The 14,381-nt window shown below is 40.3% G+C and overlaps 1 protein-coding gene across 3 annotated transcripts in view; it reads right to left on the bottom strand.

Annotated features, from left to right (window-relative positions):
* B4GALT6 (beta-1,4-galactosyltransferase 6) overlaps nt 1-14,381 on the bottom strand; it is a 67,733-nt gene that overhangs the window by 28,989 nt on the left and 24,363 nt on the right. For all 3 annotated transcript variants that reach the window (XM_035718471.2, XM_025429232.3, XM_049112805.1), the window contains one exon: nt 9,405-9,518. In XM_035718471.2, the coding sequence (XP_035574364.1) occupies nt 9,405-9,518 (114 nt within the window). The remainder of the gene's footprint in view (nt 1-9,404; nt 9,519-14,381) is intronic.

Below are 14,381 nucleotides of genomic sequence, written 5' to 3'. Positions count from 1 at the left end.
TAACGATCTGATGACAGTGTTGAGAAAGACCTGAATTTCCTGAAGAAATATCCTATTGGGTGAATTTCACTCCAAAGTCAAAAAATGATTTTTACAATAAGAGAGCACATACTCTCCCTTACCCTCTGGGCTGCTACCTGAGCACAGCTCAAGGCTTATTGGTTATATCAGTCATCTTGTCCCCTGTTACCCACTGCCCGCCTTGGAACCAACCCTAGAAACTGCCTATTCCCAATGGGGAATTACTTAGGCTTCTCAACTTCTGGAATTTTGTGTCTGTTTACACAATTTCTAATTCAACTACTCCTGAAGTGACCAAATCTAAGATTTTTTTTTTTTTTTAAGATTTTACTTATTTATTTAGAGAGAGCATGCAAACAGGGAGAGGGTGGGGTATGGGGGTGGGGGAGACAGATTCTCAAGCAGACTCTTTACTGAGCATAGAGCCTGATGCAGGGCTCAACCTCATGACCCTGAGATCATGACTTGAGCCAAAGCCAAGAGTCGGATGCTTAACAGACTGAACCATCCATGTGCCCAGAATGCCTGGACATTGGGCAAATGAATGAACAAATGAATGAATGGGTAGGAAGGGTGAAGCCAGCCATGTTCAAATTCTGTCTCACCTCTCTTTCTTCTGCTTTTCCTTCCAACCTGTATCCCCACCCCTTGGCTCCATCAGGTGCTAAACTATACCTATAAGACATTTGTGCCAAAGGTGTCCCACATGTAGATGACCCAAAACAATAGCCCCTGGAAAGCCCAAATTCTCATCCCCTAATCCTGCGCATGACATCTTACTTATGGTTTTGTCTCGCTTTACTCTGAATGACTAACTGGAGCATCCAGGTAATAATCTTTGCTTTTTGTCCCCACTTTTCCCTTCTAACCCACCCAATGAGCCTTTAATCCACCCCTGAAAGCCTCACAGCTTTTATCACATTCTTCCAAATGGTTCTCCTCATCCCTAACTATTGAGAAGCTGACAACCTCCTCCAGTGTCATAATTCACAACTATTACTTATTTCTTCAACTCTGACACATGTACTTGTATATGTTTTAGCATCCTGACATAGGGACATACCTCACAATGTGTGCATTTAATGGACTGCTGCTTCCTTGTTCCCAAAAGTCATTATAAAATAATGATGTGTCTTGTAAAGAAAATATGGTATGTCATATACTCCTCCCAGGATTTCTGGAACCATTTCATCACCAAGAAATTTCCATATGCAGCACCTCAGTGTTTTTTCTAGAACACCACCTCACTCCTCATCTTAAATGAACAAGTATTCTTCCTTTCAAACTGTGCTAAGTGCTCACTTTCCTAGGTCCATAGTCTTAGAGTCAGGGATAAAAGAAGGTATTCCACAGACTTACACCTACACTTTACAAAAAAATATTTACTTTCTTTCATAAATTGACCTCCTTTGAAGTTCATGATTGCTAATCATACCACCTTCTAATACCCAACCTTGTTTACTGGCAAGGAGGGACTGTCCCCTCTCCCCTTCCTGTACATCATCCTTATAAGCCCGGATCTGTATTCATTTCCTAAGCTTCACTGTCACCTAGAATGACTAGCAGTGTCAGAGTTGAAAGCCAGTCAGCTCTAGCTTAAAATTTTCTCTGCTAAAAAAAAAAAAAAAAAAAAAAATCTCTGCTAGATCCTCATTTTTCCCATCTATCTGGTCTTCTAATAAAGCAGCTCACTAAATTTGGTGGTATGGCTAAGAATCATCGGGCATGGCTGTTTAGAATGAAGGTTACTGGCCCCATTCTCAAAGCTCCTATGTCAGGAGACACCCCTGGATTACGTTTGCAGCCACCCAGCTTTATGTGAACACATTCCACCTGCTGGAACTGCCCATCACTGAGTCCTGCCTTCCAGAGGAAGAAGCTAAAACCCACTTTCCCATCCTCTCTAGCAGCTAGGAGCAGTCACGTAACCACATATACCAGCACGAACATTAAAACAGAAAGAATAACATGAGGACATGGGCACTTTACAAAACTACCTTTTCATAAACACAGTGACAGCAGAAGCTTCTAGCTTTAGGGGCACCTCTGGTCTCCAGAGCTAAGCACTGTGGTGGAATCTATGACCTCAGCTGAGTGAAAGCAAGAGATGCTTCACACAGTAGTCTGGGCCTCATTGTGGCGGCTCAGCCCCTAAATCTAACTCTGGCCACCCAGGTTTTCTGAGGACTGCCTGAGAGTGAAACTGTATTTTGGGGTTTGCAACCTGGAAATCTGATGTTCTCTATGGATCTGGAGTTTGGTTTAGAGGCTTACATTTTTAACCAGTATCCGGAGCTGCTTCTGGTGTGAATGATCCCCAGACCACACTTCTAGAAACACTGCTCCATGAGTTTTACCCAATGACGGCACCTTGTAATGGACTGAATGTTCATGTCCTCTAAAATTCATATGTTGAAATCCTAACCCTCAACAGGATAGTATCAGGAGGAGGGGCCTCTGGAAGGTGATTAGGTCATGAGGACAAAGCCTTCATAAGTAGGATTAGGGGCCTTATAAAAGAGATCTCAGAGGGATCCTTCACCCCTTCCACCATGTGAGGACATAGTGAGAGGATGGCCATTTGTGAACCAAGAATTAGGCCCTCACCGGACCCTGAATCTGCTAGTACTCTGATCCTAACATTTTTAGTCTCCGAGACTGTAAAATAAATACTTCTTGTTTAAGCCATTCAGTCTATGGTATTTTTGTTTTAGCAGCCCAAAAGGGCTTAGGACTAAGCCACACCTATTCACTCACACATACTCTTACTTCCCCTCTCTTCCTGACCCGACACACCTGATCAATAACTGTCCATGCTTGAATCCTCTGTCCAATAAATACCACTAAAGAAAATCACATAAGCACATACACTAATCTCATCGTAAGGGATAGTACCTAACACACTATCTTGAAAAAAGTAAGCTCTCAACAAAAACAAGTGTCATAATATTTGTGCATTTTAACCCTCTAGGGTTGGTGTGTGGAGGGCTCTCTTGGCTAACCAGTTAGTCACCTTTAATTTATGATTAGTTGACTCTACTTTTCATTCCCTGCAACAACTTTTTAAATATTTACCTCTACCTTTCATGCTGCTCAGTGCTTCCTGGTAAACCTCTCATATGTATGTGGCCTCTCATTTTATTAGGAACACAGAAGCAACAGGCATGAACCCCTTCACTTTCTCCACCTCATCTCCAAATGAACTGTTCTCCCTCAGGGGAGAAGCGGTTCCTATTTTCCAAGGCTAATTCTTTGACCTGAGTGTATTTCTGTTCCCTGTAAGTTTCTCCAGAATCTGGCTCCCTAATACTTCCCATCTCTTGTCTCTCTGTGATGCCTAAAACTTGCTCAGGCCCGCATTTCCCCAAATAGTTCTTCCCTCACCCTCACCTCTTCCAGATACTTTACCCCCTTCTGCTTCCCTTTTCTACTAATTTTTTTTTAACCAACTAGTTTTCATACACCTCGGAGTCATTTCTCCTGACAGTATATTTTGCCTCTTACCCTACCTCTCTACTGAGACTGTGCTTGCTGTGGCCCTGCTTTCTTCATGCATGTCACAAGACAGAACAGTCTCTCCTTGAAACTCTGTACTCGTTGGCCTCTGGGAGCACATTCTCGGACTCTTCCATGCCCCTGACTGTTTCCCTTCTTTTACTGATGACCCCCCAGCCCCGCAAGTGCCAGTGTTCTCCAGGGACCCAATCTCGGTATTCCTGTCTCTCTGCCTCTATTTCCAGCCTATATCTCTCTGATGAAATTCAGACCCCACATTAACTCTCTTGAGCTTTAAATAAAATGGTCCCAACTCTAACTTCCTCATTAACTTCCCCATTCTCCAAATGTGATGTTTATCCTGCATTACATGTCTCAGTTAACAGACACCAAGCCAGAAACCTGCTCATGAACCCTGATCCCTCAGTTGGTCACCTCATCTGGCCAATGACATCCCTTGGCGCTTCTCTTTGGTGCCCCATCCTCTCTCTCCAATGCCCTGGCCTTGTAATTTGCTCTTGTCATTCCTCTTGGCCCCTTCAGAAAGCTTCTCACTGGTCTTCCAGATTCTAATATTTTCCCATTCTCAGCCATTTTTCAACTTGACATCACAATAATCTTTCTGAATACCATCTTAGTCACATTATTCATCTGCTGAAAGCAGTGGTATTTTGTTTTATCCTTTTTTTGCCCCTGACCTTTTGAAAGCTGTGCACTCTCACCCTAAGATATGCACACAGGCCATAAATCAACCCTTGGCATGTATGTCCAGGGGCTCTGCTCCCTCTAAGGTCTCACTCATGGATGCCCAGGGATTTGTGGACCCAGATGCCCTCAAGGCCCCTCACCTCCCCATCCAGACTCACTGTCCACACGCCCTCGCACACACCTGCCCTGGTCACAGCAGACCATCCTCTATTCTCAAAACACAGAACCTTTCATGCTCTGACACTGGTTACCTCAACTACCTACTGAACAACCTTGCAAGACCCAATTACAACATCCCCTCTCACTGACGTCTCCCTTTCCCTTCAAGAATGAACCACTGACTCCTACTAACACACAGTAACCCATTCATAGCAATGAGCACACTGCCTTTCTCTGAGCGTGTTACCTGCTCTGGCTGATAGAATTCAGCTTTGTTTCTCCTCTGCCTGTCCCTGTGAACAACCCAAGGCCACTACATATGCAGTCATGGCTTACTCTAAAATGGCTCCCACCTCTCTTTTGACAATAAATACATGCATAATGGTTTATCACATTAAGTATTCTTTGAGCATTCTGAAGTGTATTTACCTTTTCCCTCTTTGCTGATTTTCATCTGAATTATTTAAACTCCTCTCAAAAAATCCTTACAGCTTGTGTTATGTTCCTAAGTCTAACAACTATAGCAATTATCAGGGTCAAACCATAAAGAAAACTATTCCATAAACAGTAAGAACAAAATATATGAAAGTTGCTGCAAATGTATTTTATTTGAATTAAGAGTTAAAAGATAGAAAACTCCAGGTAAGCCTGTCTTCATTTTAATGCAAAGTATATGAATGACATTTTCTAGCTCTACTTCACTCAGAAAAATCAAAACATCCACTCTAAGCACTTATTATTTTCTAGCTCTAGATAAAGTGAAATTTCTTCTTTACTTTGCAGCATGGAGAGTCTCACATAAATTTAAGAAAGCTGCAGGGTGCCTGGGTGGCTCAGCCAGTTGAGCATCTGCCTTTGGCTCAGATCATGATCCCAGGGTCCTGGGATTGAGTTGTGCAGCATTGAACTCTGCTCAGTGAGGAGCCTACTTCTCTCTCCACCCTTCCCCAATGCTTGTGTTGTCTCGCTTTCTCTCTTTCTCAAATAAATAAATAAAATCTTCAAAAAAGGTTTAAGAAGGCTGAAAGTGGATTAGCCCTCTGGAGAATCTACAAATATAAACAGTGACATGGAAGTCACTCATACTGTATAAATAACTCATATTAAAATAGACTTTAGAGTATAATTGAATGTAAAATATTGCTGAAATCCATCAAATCAATTTTATCTAAATTCCAATTGGAAAACTTCCAATGTTATCTTTATGGCAAGCCAGTGTTGCCAGTCCCACCGCTACACTAGAGAAAAATAAAAAGGAAGTTACAGCTAGATAATCAAACACACCAATTTTAAGCCTTAACTTCACTTTTGGTGAATATAGGAAAATTAGGTATCATTCATACTTGGACAGTTTTCATCAAGGTAGGTATTCCTACACAGACCTCCTTTAACTATTATTTAGGGAAGTATTGTATTTAATTATTTTGTATGATATTATAATAAGATTTTACACGTAGGTATTTCAGTATGATGTTCTCTATTATGGATGAGAAATAACCTGTTCATTAAAAAAAAAAAATTAGAGATGCATAGCTAAGTATAAAATCCCTTAACTCCACCCATTGCTCCCAGATTTCTCATTCCCTTAATTATTACAAACTCTGGCTCTATCAAAGCAGTTAGAAGGAAAGGGAATCCTTGCAACACTGTGAAATTGTTACTATACTCCCATATTTTGTAGATAGGTAAAGTGAGGCTCTGTTTTGCAGAGATCACATGACTAAGTGAAGAGGCTCTACTGGATGGCCCACGCAAGGGTCTCTTGGAAGAAGTCTCATTATGTTGGCTGTATGCATAGGCCCCTTTCTAAGTAGTCATTCGTATGTGGCCAATTTTCTAATTGGATGTGGGGTTGATGCCGGATCCCATGCCAGCAGCCCATGAGGAGGTCTTCTGTGAAAAGGTGGCTCACCAAACCAGTGTGATCTTCTCTTGTGAAGAACACAAGCCTGACGGAACACAAGCAGCACCAGGACATTAGATGAAAAGGCAATGCCTCACAGCCCTGACATAATCTCTCAAGCACTAGGACAGGAGCAATTATAAGTTATGGGAGGAGGAAAACAGGGCTACTAGGAAGGCCTGGCAGGCAAATGCTTTGAAACAGAGTTTAATTAGTACCCATAAAGCAGTAATTAAGAAAATGGCAACTAAACCAAGAACAGAAAGATTTCCTAAAACTATAAATCCTTGAATATGCAAATTATGAAAATGAAACTATTGTAATCAATATTTCAACAGAACATTACTTAGTGGTTTCAGTACTGCAGAGACAAAAACATTCATTTTTAGAAAACCAAGGCTACAATAATAAAGTAATGACAAATATATAGCCACAAAAATCACAGCTTCATTCTCTACCATAAGACAGGAGATAGCAAGATTAGAATCAACTGAGAATTTTTTGTAAATACTCATACCCCCTCTCAGATTAATAAAATCACTTAGAGGATGGGACCAAGAATTATAAAAGATCCCCAGACTCAGTATAGCCAGGATCTGTTCTAGATTAGTGGATCTCCAAGTGTAGTCCAAGAATGACAAGCACCTAGAAACTTGTTAGAAATGAAAATTCTCAGACTCTACTCAAGATCTACTGCGTCTGAACTCTGAAGGTAGAGCACAATAACCTGTATTTTAAAGACTATCGAAGGGGGTGGGAGGATGGGGTAACTGGGTGATGGGCATTAAGGAAGACACATGATATAATAAACACTGGTTATTATAGAAGACTGGTGAATCACTGACCTCTACTTCTGAAACTAATAATATACTCTATGTTAATTAATTGAATTTAAATTAAAAATATGTAAAATAAATAATTTTTAAAAATTAAAAATAAATGAATAAAAGAATATCCAGCTGATTCTGACTTATCCCAAAATTTGAGAACCATGGCCTTACATGACATTGAAAGATGGCTCATTTTATTATAGATATGCAATATCAACAATTTACCAACAATAAACTGAAAAAAACTCCTACAAATATGATGGGCAAAGGCTAGTTTCCTCAATAAAGAATACCCATGTAGAGAGATAAAAGACACATTTAGAACTGGGTACTTGGGGATCCCTGGGTGGCGCAGCGGTTTGGCGCCTGCCTTTGGCCCAGGGCGCGATCCTGGAGACCCGGGATCGAATCCCACATCAGGCTCCTGGTGCATGGAGCCTGCTTCTCCCTCTGCCTGTGTCTCTGCCTCTCTCTCTCTCTCTCTGTGACTATCATAAATAAATGAAAATTAAAAAAAAAATCTAGAACTGGGTACTTTAGAACCCAGGGATAAACAAGTAATTCGAAAGAATATTTATTTAAAATTTTAATTATATAAAAATCAACATACAAGCTCATATGTAAATAGTATGCTTAAAATGGGGGGCTACAAAGAAAAAACTGCCAAAATAATAGCCCTATGACTTCTGAATGATTATAGTGGCCTTTTCAATGAGGATGTACTATCTTCATAATTTTGAAAAAAATATGTTTTTAAAATGCATTATCTCGCTTGCTATCTCATATTATGCACAAAACTTAAAGACAAAATGGTAAAACTGTTAGAAGGAAGTAAGACTATTTGTATGGCCTTCGAGTAATAAAGCTTTCTTAAGACAGAAAAAGAAAAACTTTAAATAATCTGATTGATACACTTGAAAATGTCATAACTTTAAATGTCCATAAAATAAAAGATTCCATGAAGAAAATGAAAAGATAAGCCAGGGACTGTGAAAAGCCATTATACCACATATAGCAGCCAATAGGTCACTGTTGGAATACATGTAAAGAATCTTAATCAATATGAAAATCTAATTAACCAATATGAAATTGATAAAGCACACAACTGAGTCACAGGAGAAAATATTCAAAATTACAAACACATCAAAAGTGACTCGAGGGACATCTGCGTGGCTTAGTCAGTTAACTGTCCTGACTCTTGATTTCAGCTCAGGTCATGATCTCAGGGTCTTGGGTTGAGCTCTGCATGGGCTCCATGTTTGGTGGGGAGTCTGTTAGAGATTCTCTCTCTCCCTCTCCCTTTACTCCTCCCCCTACTCATGTGTGCTCTCTCTCTAAAATAAACAAATAAATGTTTTAAAAAAACATTTACTCAAACCCACTAGTAATGAGAACAGTGAAAATTCAAACGAGATATTTTTTTATTTAATATATTAGAAAAGTCCATCCACATCAAAATGATATATTCATGGGATGCCTGGGTGGCTCAGCAGTTGAGCGCCTGCCTTCAGCTCAGGCCATGATCCCTGATACCCAGGGATCAAGTCCTGCATTGGGCTCCCTGCAGGAAGCCTGCTTCTCCCTCTGCCTGTGTCTCTGCCTCTCTCTCCCTCTGCATCTCTCATGAAAAAATAAAATCTTAAAAAAAAAAAAAATACTGGTCCGGCTGCTTTGGTACAAAAGCAAGCGAGCCTATGTAGCAACTCCAATTCTAGGCTGCACCATATGCAGAGAACTCCGGACTATGCTGCTCCCTATAGCACTACCTCATGATAGCAAAAAAGTGGAAATAACCTAAATTTCCATCAGCAGGGAAACAGGTAAATGAAATGTGGTACATTTATTCAAAGATGTACTCTATGGTAGTTAAGGAAAATAAATGGATCTATGTGTATCAACATGGATAGTTCTTTAAAAATTAAGCAAGCAAATTATAGAAAGAATTGCAATTTTAAGACCATTTATAAAAATTCCTAAAACCTTTGAAATATAATAATTTTCTATCTAACCATCTATTTATGTAAAAAATAATATCTTGTAATAATACATATTAAACTCACAATATAGGTTACTAGTGGGCAAAGGATGAGCTTTTTCTTTAGCTTTTCAATCTCCCTCCCCCTCCAAAACATGCTTTGTCAAAAAAAGAACAATCAAGTAACATGCTACATAACATGAACATTAGCACCCACAGTAATGATCTGAGTGTAGTGTGGTCAAACCATGTAGTTTTTATTACTTTATTATAACCCAAGCAAAGAGTTAAGCCAAAATTAGATGACACTTACGCATATAAGGCAGTTTTTCTGGGCAGGGTAGATATGGTGAATATGTGAAGTTTTCCGGAAGATATGTTGTTGTTTGAACAAGATAATCACTTGAATTATTGCCTTCAGGATAATCTTGGAAAGAGAGAAAAAAGTTACAACCCAAAAATTACTTTGTGCTTTGCTCCTCATATGAAATATGTCACTATCACTGTAAGAAGACCCACAATATGCAATCTGAAGAAGTACTTAAAAGCAATTATCTATAAAGAACCAGAGAAAAGCACATGCAGCTACTGTGGCTACTCTTCCCCTCACCCATCACTGCTACTGGAAAGAACCCCTCAGCATGATTTCCCGAGGGAACTCAGGGACAAGTCTAGAGAGCCGACTGGCCTGATCTGTGCATACAGAGAGAGCAGGCTTATCTGTGGCCATACAAGAACATCTGCTCCCATCCCTCCCCAGAATGAGCAAGATCAAAAGGGAATGTGAAGTACACCAGGGAAGCCTCTCCACTATCAATAGCCAAGGGCATCCTGGTCGACCACATAGCCAGAGCACTATGCTTCTAGTAAGCACTGAGCTGAGGGGTGGGAGCAATGTTTTCTCACCACCCCACACTTAAAAAACTGAGATTTTCCCACTCAACTTATTTCCATAACACAGTCCATTTTAAATCTTCAAGTTACTGGTTCTGAATTCATAGGCTGTAGTCCCTGGGGAGCCCTGAAGCTGTGTATTATATTAGGTCCATTATCTTTAGATATTGCAAATTTTACAGCATAGAGGGCACTGGTTAGAGCACCACAGTCAAATGTGGAGTTCAAATCCTTGCTCCTGGGGCAGCCCAGGTGGCTCAGCGGTTTAGCACCGCCTTCAGCCCAGGGCCTGATCCTGGAGACCCAGGATCGAGTCCCGCGTCGGACTCCCTGCATGGAGCCTGCTTCTCCCTCTGCCTGTGTCTCTGGCTGCCTCTCTCTCTCTCATGAATAAATAAATAAAATCTTAAAAAAAAAAAAAATCCTTGCTCCAACATGCATGAGCTTTGTGGTACAAGGCAAGACAACAGTTTCTCATCCATGCCTACCTAATGTAGCCATTTTCAGATTTCAGTAAAAGAAATGCACAAATTGCTTAGAACAATCCCTGGCCCATATACATATTCAATGGCTGGAGCTATGAGTGACTGGTTTAGAGCTGTGCACAGGACTTAACCTGGGACATTCAGATCTTTAGGAATTTTGAACCTGGAACCAAAGGGATTATGTTTCAGCCCTTTCTGGAACAAGGTCCTAAGATGCAAGCCTGAGAACCATGACCTGTCAGTTTCCTCTATGGGAAAGGAAGCTAATCTAGGAAAATGAGAGTGATGTGCAGTAAGAGACAAGACCTGGAAACAGCTGATTAAACTAGTGTCTGTCTCCTGGATCGTAAACCATGTACCCACAGGAAATGAAGCTCTCTAGCAGACACTTTAGGAAAATGCAAAGATATTCTTTCAATCTCCAGTAATCTACTCTGATGACAGTTATTCCTGTCTGAACTGGTCTGCATACAAACAGATAAGAGAACAGGCATATGACTTGAAAGAGAGGCCTGTTTGCCAGGAACCAGCAAGCAAAAGGCGAAAGGTAAAAATCACATGCCTGACTAAACTGTAAAAGCTAAACGTTCTCCCTACGGAAAAATGGTAGAAATCTGGCAATTGAACATGAAGTACATGAGAAGAGTCAAAGAACACTAAACACCGACCTCGCATACCTTTTGCCTAACCTAGATATTCATCCTTCATCAAAATGGACTGGACGGCAGATGCCGCCTGGGCTCCAGGATGGCACTTCCAGTGAAGTGAGTCCCCCGCTCCCAGGCACACCTGCTGGAAGGGACCCTACACAGGCTGCCAGGCAGAGGGCAAGACATTCTGGTACCAAGAAGGAGACAGCAGCTGGACGCAAAGGCCCAACTCCAGAGGACTGCATGGAAATTGCAGTTGTGAATTTGACAGGGCATAGGGAAGGCTTTGAGATAAGTGTATTTATTGCCAGGAAACCTCAAGAGGATGAGTAGGGCCGAATGATGTACAACCATCAAGGCCTATTCCAGTAAGTAGGAAAGTGGGAAAGCCCCAGTGACAGAATTCTCCCAGTAGCTCTCTCCAGAGAAGGCCTGGAAAGTGCTTCACAAGGAAAACCCTCCAAGCCAAAGCAGAGGGGCAGTCAGTGGACATCAACTGTTTTGTAATCCCAGGGACACATGAAGAGCATAAAGACCCCGCTAGGGGTCCATATTCTAGATGTCTTCCATTTATATCTGAAAGATTTAAAGATACTGAACATAAAATAAGTGTAAGTCCATTGAAGTTCTGATTCTTTCCTTAAAATGCTTTTTAAAAATATATCTTTTAGGATCGGGTCCCGTGTCAGGCTCCCAGCATGGAGCCTGCTCCTCCCTCTGCCTGTGTCTCTGCCTCTCTCTCTCTGTGTGTCTCTCATGAATAAATAAATAAAATCTTAAAAAAAATATATACATATATCTACATATAGATCAAATTTCAAGTTATTTTCAAAAAAATGTTCTGCATTTATGGGGACTCCTATTATACTAGGCAGCTACTATACCCCATGTATTTGTAGGAGCTAAAAACAGATGACAAATAAGGTTGTCCCTGGCCTTTATGTGTTCTGAAGATTCATTTTCTTATAATCCTGAGGCAGATAAATATTAACATTCTCAAAATCCTCAAGTATTTCTTAATGTCATGTAGTTAACTTTAGATAAGAGTATTTTCTTATTTTGCATAATTTATTACTTCTTGTGATTAATGTTTGGGCCCCTTCTCTTAGTCACATGCTATGATTCCATAAATTTACATCCAACTCACAGAAATTGTAAGCTCTCTAGACATTTCTGCAAAACAAACTGTTAATGGTAGCTCCCCCTGGGGAGTCCAGTGGCAGGAGGAAGCCAGGAGGATTGTTTCACTTTTTATTTTAGTGCTAGAATGACTGAGTCTTTCACAAAAGAACCTATGCATCACTTTGATCAGTTTTTAAAGGACTGAATTAAAGAACAAACAAATCAAAAACCTTCAAAGATGTGGAATAGCAGTATATTCACTTCCTTTAAATACAAAGTTTGGAGCTAAATGTGTTATTCTTGGCCAAATCATTAAAAATGATAAGGATCAACTCACTGCCAGACTTACAGAAAAGTCTCTGCACTCCTTAGGTACTGTGTCCAAGGGTACTCATGTCATCCCAATGTATTATGTATAGGTCTACCCACCCACCCCTCCCACTAGTCTGAATATCTCTCTTTTTTTTTTTTTAAATCAAATTGCCTTTGATTTCCAGTATCTAACAAAGTAACTACAACATGGTAAAAACTTACTGTAAATGAACACTTCACAACTGATAATACAGCCAACAATAATTTAAGCTTTTGGAGACTATACCATAATAAACCCACAAAATCATTATTTCCACAAAAGTGCTTAGGTCCATCAAGTATAACCACTGCTTTCAAAAATCAGGAGCAGTTTTAAAAGGTTATGCATGACAGATGCATTTCAGACTGATCTACCACAACTGCTTTAAAATGTAGACATTATTTCATCTAATGAATGGATGGATGAAAACACAATGAGTTCTGCGTCCCCAGCCTTCTTCCTCTTTTCTAGAGCCACACCTGAAGAAAAAAACACAGAATGAAAACTGCTGGACAGGTCCCCTCCTCAGCTCTCACTGGACCTCACACTTATGGGCAAAGAATAGCACCAAATTAGACTCTCAAGGACTTTGTTTTTCCTGCAAAAGGCAGCTTAAAATAGGTACAGACTCAATGAAAATTTTAGTCTGTTTACCCCCGGCTTGTTGTGTCAATCTGGTACGGCTGAGGACTTCAGACCACGCATCCAATCAAATGAGGAAGTGTGCTCGGTTATTTCCAACAAACCTACCAGTTCTAACATTGCATGACCCTTATCATCTGCTTTTGGTAATTATTCACTGATTACATCTTGTTTCCTTAATTTGACTAACTCCACAGCTATAAGGCAAAGCATCATTTGATTATGAGAGTATGTGATTTCTTTGCAAAAATATTACATATAGTATTTACTTACATTGGGTGCTTCATAAAGTCAGGTACAAGGTTAAAAGCCCCTTTTTGAAATCAAAAAATGTACGTAGAAATATCACAATCTATTTGCCATCAAGTGTTAAATTTTAAATGAGCCAATACATGTCAATCAATTCTCTCCTGGAGTTCAATTAGCTTTTACTACACCTTATTGGCCGTTATCTCCTTGTTGGCAGATTATATCTATATAAGTCTGCGCAGAAATAAACAACTGCCTTGTAAGTAACCATATATGCTTCCATCTCTCCCAAAAGCCTAGAGATCCTCATATAAAGGGAGGATGCTTTTCTTAATGCTGTGTCTCCAAGTATCCAGGTAAGTATACTAACCACATGAATTGTTCAATACACGAGAACATGGCAGAGTCACACGGTTGCATACTCAAACTCCATTTTCCCTTTCTCCTTAGGTAACAGAACCCCAATTTCATTCAAAACACCAGTGTATCCAGCTCAAAGACTGTAATTTACAGTGCTTATAATAAAATCCTGGCCAGTGGGATGTAAGCAGAAGTACCACATGAAACTTCTGAGAAGTCTCCTTAAAAGGGTCCCTCTGTTCTTCTTCCCTCTTCCATTCATGGAGTCCCACAACAACCTTAGAAGAATATAGAACTCCATGACAGAGCAGAAGATGTAAGGCATGTGAAGACCTTCTCCACCACAGCCTCAGATACCCAAGTTTCAGACCCTTCTACAGAGGAACATAAAACCTCATGTGCTTAAGCCACTGCAGCCATGTCACTCTTACAACCAAACCCAACTTCTAGCTGATACAATGACTGACTGTTTCTTGAGAACAGCTTTACCACCAGTAAAAGAGCCATGTGAAAAGTTTTCAAAGGTTCATAAAAGT

This window comes from Canis lupus, chromosome 7, assembly GCF_003254725.2.
Source record: "Canis lupus dingo isolate Sandy chromosome 7, ASM325472v2, whole genome shotgun sequence".
NCBI classification, from domain to species: domain Eukaryota; kingdom Metazoa; phylum Chordata; class Mammalia; order Carnivora; family Canidae; genus Canis; species Canis lupus.
Note: the sequence above shows the minus strand (reverse complement) of the source record. Positions and strands in the feature narration are given on the sequence as shown.